We start from the raw sequence: 11184 nt of genomic DNA on the forward strand, positions 1-11184 counted from the left end.
TCACACTTGTAGTTTAGCCTGCTGGGATAATCAATTTCCAAAATGGAAATGGAAGATTTCAAACTGTTGATGAAAGAAAAAATTTGTACATAACATTCTTCAACATATCCAGGAGTAATGACCACAGTACATGGATGTGAGGCATGCTGCATTGATGAGTTATTTGGAAACTTTATTAATTTCCAACATAACTCTTATATAACTTATTTATAACTCATAAATTTCAATTTTCACATATTGGCATATCATTTAAAAGAAACAAGCAAATTGCTTTATTGAAGTCAGAAGAGAGAAACATGAACAGACTTTCTGCACCAGTGAAGGTAACATGCCTACAATTATTAATGCACTTGGCCTGTTTAGGATTACTTGTAATTCAGAAATTCATTTTTTGCATTCATCAGTTTGTCCCCTTTCAAAAATTTGGACCATGAACTAGAATTGAACAAGTCAGTGCCACTACCTATTGATTATTTGTTGTACTTTTCAATTTTCTAACTTTGGAAAAGTGTTCATATTGCTTTTCTAAACAATTCTAACCAATCCTTTAAACATATCAGTCAAAGGTTACCACTGTTCTAACTGTCTAATTACATTTTAACCAAACTAGTAGTAGTAGGAAATTATACAAGAAAGCAAGCTTACACAGCATAACCCCCCCCCCAAAAAAAACACTCCACATTTCACCTGTCCAACCCTTCTAACATTTTATCTAGTTCTTCCTTGAATTTATTCAAACTACCCACCCCTACAACACAAGAGAGGAATTTGTTCCAAAATCAAACATCCTCTGGATGAAAGATAAAATTTCCTCAATTTGAATTTATGCCCCTTCATGCATGTAGTTTGAGCAAGAGGAAAGTTTCCATCAGCATTGAGCTTACTCAATCCATTCAAGATCTTAAACACCTCAATCAGACTTCCTTGCAGGTGCCTAGTCTCGAGATGCTGCAATTTGCAAAACTGAAGTCTTTCCTGGTAAGAGCAACCTTTTTCTCCCCTCACCAATATTGTTGCTATTTTCTGCACCCATTCTAACACATCCACATCCTTCTTAAAATGAGGCTTACAGACCTTAATGTAATACTCAAGAATATGGCCTAACCATTACCTTATACAAAGGAATAATTACCTCCTTATCCCTGCTAGCAAAATTCCTGTATATAATTGACAAAACCGCACAAGCTGTCCTGGCAACCTGTCTGCACTACTTAGAGAACTTCATATCTGATTGTACATTATCTCCAGGTCTTTCCCATTCTCCACCACCCCAAGCGTGGTACCACAGAGCTGGTATGTTAATCTGAGATTACTGCTCTACCTATGAAGTACCTTTCATTTATTAATATTAAATTGCAAATTTAATGTTCAATAGCATGCACAAGTTGAAATTGTTTAAATCTATCTTTCCTTCAAGCGTTTCTTTATAGACAGTAGTAAATTTCCAATCAGTATTCATCCACTTTCACAGGAATGCATGCAGCTCCCTTTTCAGCACTCAAATTAATAAGATGATAAGAATTATCACCACACTATTCAATCTCCTCTTTTAATACCTTTTTTTTACTCCAGTTTTTAGGCCTTCTATTGTCAACACTAAAGTGTCAAATGGTTTCTTGAAGGGCTCCCATATTCAGTAGACCTCCAATGTTGTGCCCTGTGGAATCAACTTCCAATGGTGGTACTGAGAGTAAGCTGCTTTTGATTTTGATGAATTTTTTAATTGCAAAAGGTCATCCCAATAGGAGATAGCTTGGAATCTTTGTTTACTGATATATGTTGCAATCAAAAATGATTCATTTTCAATTGCTCTTTTTTCTCAATCCATGCACTTTTACTAATAATGCCTGTTGTTTTTGCTTCTCCATAACTGTATTTGTTTGCTGTTTTGCTATTTGGAAACTTATTTCTGAACAATGCATCTGCATGACCAGAACAACTGAGAAGAAAATTATGTTCTATGACAAAAGATGCAAATAAACATTCTCACATATGACATCATCACCACCACGAAAGGCAAAATGTACAATTGCATTTCTTTCTATGCACTGCATGCTGTCATTATGCTTATTTGTTTGAAAATGTCTTAATTGCATGGCATTTTTCATTGCTTGAAATTGAAATATCACATCTATCTAGATATATTACAAGTAGATGGGCTGAGAAGTGTCAATTAAAGTTTAATATTTTCAAATGCAAATTACTTCATATGAGGAACAGCAATCCCAGATTAACATACCAGCTGTGTGGTACCACACTCCCTAAAGTGGAGAATGGGAAAAATATGGGATAATTGTGCAGTCAGATATCAAGTTCTCTGAGCAGAACAGATAGGCTCCCAGGACAGCTTATGGGATTATGTCAATAATGTACAAGAATTTTGCCAGCAGGGACAGTAAGGTGATTATCCCTTTGTATAAGGCAATGGTTAGGCCATATCTTGAATAATGCATACAGGTCTGCAAGCATTTTAGGAAGGATGTGGATTTTTTAGAATGGATGCAGAGAAGAGTCAAAAGGTGCTCTTACAAAGAAAGGCTTCAGTTTTGCAAATTGCAGAATCTGGAGAATAGGCACCTGCAAGGAGACCTAATTGAGGTGTTTAAGGTCTTGAATGAATTGAGTATTATTTCCCAATGCTGATGGAATCCTCCCTCTTTCTCATATTACACACATAGGGGGGCATAAAATCAAACTGAGGAAGGATAGTAACAGGTCGGATGTGTAGAAATTTGCCTTCACCCAGAGAGAGGGGGTGGTTGATTGTTGGAACAAACTCCCGCCTGATATTTTGGAGGTGGTTAATTTGAATAAAATCAAGGAAGAACTAGATAAACTGCTAGAGGGGAAGGACAGATGAAATGAGAAGTGTTGGTTTTTTTTGGTAAGTTGAATGCTCTATAAGCTTGATTAATTTCATCATTTGCCACTACTACTTCTAATAATAATAATATTAAACCATCCTGATCATTGTGTCAACCACCAGTATACTGCCAAAGACCCTACAGAACAGCCTAGCAGCAATAGGTCTCTCAGAGAACACCTACTACAAGGAACTCCAGAAAGTCACAATCCTGAACACCTGTAGGATAGTCAGAGTTCCTCAATCAACAGTAACACTACACATGACAACTACCCAGTCCACTTGGTAGCAGTACCCATCATGGAATGGAACTCCCCATCAGGGAGAAATAATATAACAATAATAATAATAACTATGATCTCATCTGTGTTATTTTGGCTGTGTTGTTTTTTATATTTTCCATTATATTTCACTGAAGTCTAACAAAAGAAGTTTTATTATAATTCAAATGGAAATTATAATCAAATCCAACAATACTTTAATGAAAGTAGCATGGGTTGCAGGAAATAAATCTGAATGGAAAAGTAGCATCTATTTATGCTGAACTTTCTTAGATTTTCGTTTATAAAGCGGTACTCACTCATAATTCAGTTTTTTAGCTTCTTCAACAGCCCAATGAAGAAGATAACTTTTTCCACACCCTGTACTACCTCGAATTAAAATGACGGGAAGTCTATCTGGAGGTTTCTGAAAGATTGAACTGTGAAATGTGTGCAAAGCAGTTTTCAAAATATCTTTCTCAGTTGTTCTTAGCATAATTTCAACTGGATCATCAAAAAATTCATTACTCTGCTCACATCTAAAGGAGGAAAAAAAGAAAAAAAGTACATCTTGATATTCTAAACAACAATACAATTGAAATTAAAAAAAAGAAAAAAAAAACATTATCTGAAATAAAATTCATATGCTCTTCTGCATTTTATTTCAATAACTGGATGATCTTTACTCCTACTGAAGACTAATAATGCAATTTTTATGTTCAGCTTAGAGACAACTTATCTACAATTCTGCCTACACAATTTTTTATATATATATATTATTTTTCAAAACTATAAATATAGTTTTACTGAAATAATGGGAATGGAACAAGACTCTGTATTCAGGAATTGTTAAAAAAAATTGAAAAAGCTTGAAAAGTACTTAGAAATGTGCTCTTTAAAATTTTAGAAAAATATGGCACTCCATGGTAATATAAGTTACAATCTTCTAACAGGAATAAAAAGTTAGTATAAACTTCTGCATCTGTAGTGGGAATTGAAGGAAGCACTGGAAAATACTTTAAGGATAAATCTGGAGTTGTGCAGGGGTATATCTTATTACCAATATTATTATTTGCAGATGATAGTCTGCTATTAAATAGAAGCTTGCAACTTCTTCAAAAATCTCTGAATAAATTAGATCAAGGTTGTTGACACTTAGGTATGAAAAATAGTTAACTAAAACAAAAGTTATGATAGCTAGGAGAGATGAATAAAATTTAGAAATAGACAAATTAATTAAAAACTGGAACAAGGCAGTAATGTTTAAGCATGTTAACACGTGTATGATGTTCCTATTGCCTTCACCATGTCCGTTTGTCTGTCCATACACATGTAATAACTTGGTTCCTGGTGAATGGATTTTCATGAAATTTTATATTTGGACCTTTTAAAAATATGTCCTGAGCAGTCTCAACTTTCATTAAAATTGAATCAATAGAACTCCAATATTATTTTTTTTTTTCCATCTGCCTGTAATACGCTCCCAGTAGATGAATTTTTATAACACTTTATATTTAAGACTCTTAAAAGATTTGTTGAGCCATCCCAAATTCATTAAAATTGGGCCAATAGAAATCAATCCAATAATTATTATTTCTTTGTCTATCCTTCTGTAGAAGGATAGACAAAGAAATAATACTTATTTCTTGACTCTCAGTGAAGGGATTTTCATGAAATTTTATTATCCATATAATATCGGTGTACACACACACACACACACACACACCCCATAGACAACTCTTAAGAAACCACGAACTAGTTGTTGTAGTAGGCATCATTTTCTCTATTTCTCATATTGTGCTCTTCTTTCAAGACGAGTTGCCATGATATTGCACAACCTCAAATAAGTAACGCTTCACTAATAGAGAAGACTATTGTTACTTATTCTCAGTGAGTACAACCACCCAGACAGCACCGTTTCAAGGCTATTGGCCTATCATCAATTTGGCCCTGGAAAGATTGTGCAAGGCTCAAGAGGTAGAATTTTTTTCAGTCTGGTCTGTACTTGTTAACAGGAGAGACTGCTTCTACAGGGATGGGATACACTTAAATAGAAAGGGTGCAAGAATATTTGCTGATGCTATCAAGGCAGTGTTAGGTGAGTCGGAAAACTGCTAGCTTGGGGGGGATACAAGGACTAATAGATTAACAGTAGCCACTGGCAGAGGTAAAAGTGATTCTTGCACTGCTTCTATTGGAATGAGCAGCAGCCTGGAAAACAAGATGCAGGGTATTTCAGAGACTGCTGGGAGTCATTGAGGTACAAGTAAATACATCGGTTGTGTTAGGATAGCAAAGAATAGGAACAGGTGCATGTATACTTGTGTGTACACCAATGCTAGAAGTTTAGTAAATAAATTTGATGAATTTGAGGTATTGCTCAAAACATCAAAGGCAGATATTGTTGGGATATCAGAGCCGTGGTGTCACACAAATATAAGGAATGCAGAACTGGAATATGGGGAGTACAATGTGTACAGAAAGGATAGACAGGAAAGGAAGGGAGGAGGGGGTTATGCTATTAGATAAGAAACACATAAAATCCAAGGAAGTGAAGCCAGTCGACATCGCTGGACAGTGCAGTGTCGAGTCAGTTTGGTATGACATAAGCATTGTGAGATCAAAATTGAGAGTAGGAGTGTGATATAGGCCTAATGACTCTGATGAGTATAATAAGAAACTGTACAGGGAAATAGAGTGGGCCAGTAAATCAGAGAGTCTTATAATGGGAGATTTTAATTTCCCAGATATTCACTGGAATATGTGGGTTGGTCACTCACACACTAGCAAGGCTTTTGTGGATTTATTGGATGATTCTTTTCTACATCAGCATATTCAGCATGTTGCCTCCCGAACATGCTGATATTTTCTACATCAGCATGTTCGGGAGGCAACTAGAGGGAGTAATACTCTTGATCTGATTATCAGTAGTGATTCTTCATGCATTAAGAATCTGCAGATAAAGGAACCGCTAGGTGGCAGTGATCGCAGTGTGCTGAAGTGGGATTTACTCAAAGAGGTAACTACCATCAAGAGAAGGGAAGGGAAGGGTTTTTGCTTTCATAAAGGCGACTACGATGGTCTGAGACAGTATTTAAATTCTATACAGTGGGACCAACTGATGACGTTACCAACAGAAAATTCAAAATGGGTAGCATTCATAGAACTTATCTTTGAAGCTACTGGGCTTTACTCGAGCCTGTGCCCACCAAATATGGAGGATGCAGAAAGGTAAGGGAATAACCACCGCATATCCCCGGAGCAATATGGCCTTAGTTGCTAATGCTCCTAAAAACCAAAAAAATAACAAATAAATAACTAGGCTTTATATACCAACTAAGAAATATTGTTCTAGGTTTAGGCCAAAATGGATGTCAGATGAACTAATGAGACAATGGCAGAGAAAAAAAATGCATGGGATACATATAAATTAATGGGTGGCATGGAAGCCTATGATAGATATAAGCTGGTCTATAACCAAGTCACAAAGGAGATTAGGCAGGAGGCAAAGGCAGATTATGAGAAATCTTGGCAAAGGATGCAAAGAAAAACAGAAAAGAGTTCTTTATTTATGTAAACTCTAGAAGGAAAGGGATGAATCAGATTGGTCCAATGGATATTGACGGTTCAACAGTTGAGGATCCTGCTCAGGCGGCTAACAAAGAAAACAAGTATTTTGCATTTACATTCACACATGAGGAGTTATTCAGGAAGGGGAATGCCAGAGGTGAAGTAAACTCTGGCAGTGAGCTAGATGATTTTGTAATAACTGAGAGGAAACTGGAGGAGAAATTGTTGAGAAACATAAAAAAGGCACCTGGGGTGGATGGAATCTATCCAGTTATATTAAAGGAGGCAGCAAAGGAAGTATGGAAACCCCTAGCCATAATTATGAGAGCTTCTTTGGACTCAGGGGAGGTACCCATAGACTGGAGATGTGCAAATGTAACCCCAATTCACAAAGGAGGATCAAAGGCTGACACAAGTAATTATAGACCTGTTAGTTTAACTTCTGTTCCAGGTAAATTAATGGAGGCACTGGTTAAAGAAGCACTGCAGGATCATCTAGACAAGAATTCAGTTATAGCTCAGACGCAGCATGGTTTTGTTAAGGGCAGGTCTTGCCTGACCAATTTGATTGGATACTATGATGTAGTCACAAAAGAACTGGATGCAGGGAATAACTTTGATATTATATATTTGGATCTTAGAAAGGCTTTTGATACTGTTGCACATGGAAGACTGCTGCACAAATTGGAGCAGTGTGGCATTGGAGGCAAATTGCTGCTATGGATAAGGGGTTGGTTGAGTGGCAGAAGACAGAGAGTGGTAATCAATGGACACTGCTCAACGTGGACTAATGTTATTAGTGGAGTTCCTCAAGGTTCAGTGTTGGGTCCGTTGTTGTTTTCGGTGTTTATGAATGATATTGATGATGGGATATCAAGTTTAATGTCCAAGTTTGCAGATGATGCAAAGGTTGGCAGGGTTGTTAAGGACACTACTGACGCTATGCTGCTGCAACAGGATCTGGAAAGGTTGAACAGATGGGCTGAGAGGTGGCAAATGAAGTTTAACATTGACAAATGTAAAGTACTACATATGGGAAACAGTAACCCCAGCGCAACGTATCAACTCTGCGGTACTACACTGACAGTAGTGGAGAATGAAAAGGACCTGGGGGTAATTGTGCAAGCAGATATGAAGTTTTCTGATCAGTGCAGACGGGCTGCAAGAGTAGCTCATGGTGTCTTGTCGTGGTGCCTTTTCTAGCATGGATAAGGAGGTGATTATTCCTTTTATAAGGCAATGGTCAGGCCACACCTTGAGTACCATATACAGGTCTGGAGGCCTCATTTCAAGAAGGATGTAGAGCTGCTGGAACGAGCACAGAGAAGAGCAACAAGATTAGTGAATGGAACAAAGGGTTGCTGTTACAAAGAAAGGCTTTGCAAATTACAGTGTCTGGAGACTAGGTACTTGCGAGGTGATCTGATAGAGGTGTAGAAAGCCTTGAATGGTTTGAGTATGCTCAATGCTGATGGGATTCTTCCTCTTGCTCAGAATAATCACCTGAGAGGGTATAAATTCAAATCAAGGAAAGACAGATGTAGGTGTAGAAATTTGCCTTTAGCCAGCGTGTAGTTGGTTGGTGGAACAGACTTCCATCCCTTGTTGTGGAAGTTGATAGCCTAAATAAATTTAAGGCTCAGCTGGACAGGTATTTCGAATGAACGGAGAGGTGAAATGGGAGTGGTTTTTTTTTTTTTTTTGGCTGATGCTGCATAAGCTTGCTTTCTTGCATCATATGCCTCAGCTAATGCTAATGTGATATGGGATTTTTTTTTTTTTTTTTTTTTTGCCGATGTTATATAAGCTTGCTTTCTAGTGCCACTATTGATTCTAATACCAATATAGCAAATTTATGTATACCATATTGTCCCCCTCAAAGTATTAACCAACATATGTTATTTGCATTTTATTTGCTAGTATAGGTATAGCTGTTATTGATGGAACTATTTTTAGTTAAATATGTGCACCCGGAATATTTTGACCTCATAGGTAATTTAATACTACTGTTTAAATATAACTTCAAAACCAGCTTCTTCTTCTTTCAGTGCCATCTCTGAGTTCAGAGGTTGGTGATCACTTTTTTGAACTCCTTTCTATCTTCAGCCCATCTGACAAGTTCTTTGAATCCAGTCCTGACCATCTCTTGATGTTATCCATCCATGAGGTTTTCCATCTGCCAACTTCTCTCTCTCTCTCTCTCTCTCTCTCTCTCTCTCTCCCCCTCCATTTTCCCCTCTAGGACCACCCATAACAACTCATACTCCCTTCCTCTCATGATATGTCCCAGGTATTTTATCTTTCATCTTTTCACAATGCTTACCATTTGCCGATTATGTCCTATAAAGGGCCTCCATAGCCGAGTGGTCAGGAGCTGGAGTGCAATAACACACACTCTTTGAGTAGGCCGGGGTTCAAGCTCCTAACTGCTAAAATGTCCTATAATTTGTAGCACTTGTTCATTTGTCATCTGCTTCATGCAGGGGATCCTCAGCATTCTTCTATATACCCACATCTCAAAGGATTTCACCCTCTTCACTGCTGAAGCCCTGAATGTCCAAGTTTCCACTCCATACAGAAGTAGTGGCTACACATAGTACCTTACAAATTTCATGCGAGTTGACAGTGCAAGGTTTTTTCCCGAAACCAGTGATTTATATTTCATGAATCTGGATCTCGCAATCTCAATTCTGATCTTAATCTCTTCATCACGGTCTGAATTTTCATTTAGCCAGGAGCCAAGGTATTTGAATCTTTTTACTCTTTCAATATTCTTGCCATTTAAAACAAGATTTGTCCCGTTGACTCCAGTCTTACTGATGATCATTATTTTTGTTTTTTTTGTATGTTGATGTGCAAGCCCTGATCTTCACATGCTTTATTTACTTGTTCTAACATTTCTTGCAGTTCTTTGTTGTTACCTGCTATTAATATTGTGTCGTCAGCATAACAAATGTTGTTTATTATGTGGCCGTTTACTTTTACGCCTTTTTTCGTAGCTTCCAAAGCTTCACTGAAAATATATTCAGAGTATATGTTGAACAGTAGTGGTGAGAGTATACAGCTTTGCCTGATTCCTGCATCTCAGTGTCCCCCATTCTGACCTGCCCTGTTTCCAATAGATCCTTGATAACACATATGTCTTTACCATCAAGTCTAATCTGTTGTAACATGTTGATGAGGCTGTCATGTTGTATATGGTCAAAAGCTTTTTCAAAATCAATGAAACATATATACACGTATTGTCCTAAGTCTCTGCATTTCTGTATTAACGCTTGCATGCAGAAAAATGCATCTCTAGTTCCAAGGCCATTGCGGAAGCCAAATTGCATGTCACCAATCATGTATTCACATTTAGAAAATATGCAGTTCCGAATCACCTTAATAATATTTTCAGCATATGACTCATAAGACTGATTAGCCAGAAGTCACTGCAAGACTTAGGATTACTTTTCTTAGGAAGTGCCACAAAGGTTAATTTAAGCCAATTGTCTGGAATATGTCCTGTTTGGTATATATTATTGAATAGATCGGTAAGCTTTCCTATGTTATCATCATCAATAAGTTTGAGCATCTCAGTTGCAACTTCATCTGGACTAGGAGCTCAAAACAATAATGGAATCCAATTAATATCAGAAAAATGATGCAAAGGATCTCACAAGGTAATTTCCCATGTCTTTTCTCATCTTTGTATGGTTGTATGTCATCAATAATGAAAGCATTCTATTATAAATGAATGACTCTATCAAAGACTGTGTTCTTCAAATATATTAAAGGAAATATATTCTAATTATTGAAAATATTTTCATTATATTCTGAGAGATCTATAAAAAAATGAAGTGAGTTTGTAAGTTTATAAGAATAGTGCTTGTCAAAAAATTATAAATTATTTATAGGTAAAATATTGAATTACTAAATTATAAGAGTATAAAAATTGAAATTATCAAATTAAATCAAACCAAATTCTAATTAAATGGAAAAGTACTTAAATATCTTATTATAAGAAGTCACTTATAGGCATTTTACAATTCAAGTTATTGTCTATGTGATAACATCATGTACTACTTGTTAGGCTTTGTTATTCAATAAATATTACTTCCTCAAAATGTATAGCTAATACTTATAAACTATAATCATGCATCATTATAACAAAATTGAAAGGTTACTATCAAAGGGGTGTCATTATACAATATATGACACCCTTTAAATTTTACATTTTTATCCACTTCCTCACAGGGCTTTAAAATGAAAAATTTTATGAAATGGAATCACATTACATGACATTACCAATGAACATGCAAGCCAAAATGGCATTCCAGCATCCATGCTACTTATGATTTCCACAAGAATTTTGTAGTACACGTAGACAGACACATATCCCTAACTAAGCACTATAGGTTGCAGTTCATTAGTGAAAAGTAATGCATTAGTGATACTAAAAGAGGTATCATAACTTCTTAATGTAGAACAAACTGCTATTGCCAATTATAC

The 11184-nt window shown here is 36.4% G+C and overlaps 1 protein-coding gene across 1 annotated transcript in view; it reads right to left on the reverse strand.

Moving 5' to 3' along the window:
* The window catches only part of LOC150076725 (uncharacterized), a 194474-nt gene extending 184437 nt beyond the window's left edge, over positions 1-10037 (reverse strand). Inside the window, exons 1-2 of the mRNA XM_090386626.1 lie at positions 9802-10037; positions 3444-3662 (exon numbers count right to left, since the gene is read on the reverse strand). Coding sequence (XP_090242752.1) covers positions 3444-3662; positions 9802-10037 — 455 coding nt within the window. The remainder of the gene's footprint in view (positions 1-3443; positions 3663-9801) is intronic.
* Positions 10038-11184: the final 1147 nt, after the last annotated feature.

The sequence above is a fragment of the Mastigoproctus giganteus genome, chromosome 12, assembly GCF_048544385.1.
Source record: "Mastigoproctus giganteus isolate SK-2022 chromosome 12, ASM4854438v1, whole genome shotgun sequence".
NCBI lineage: Eukaryota > Metazoa > Arthropoda > Arachnida > Uropygi > Thelyphonidae > Mastigoproctus > Mastigoproctus giganteus.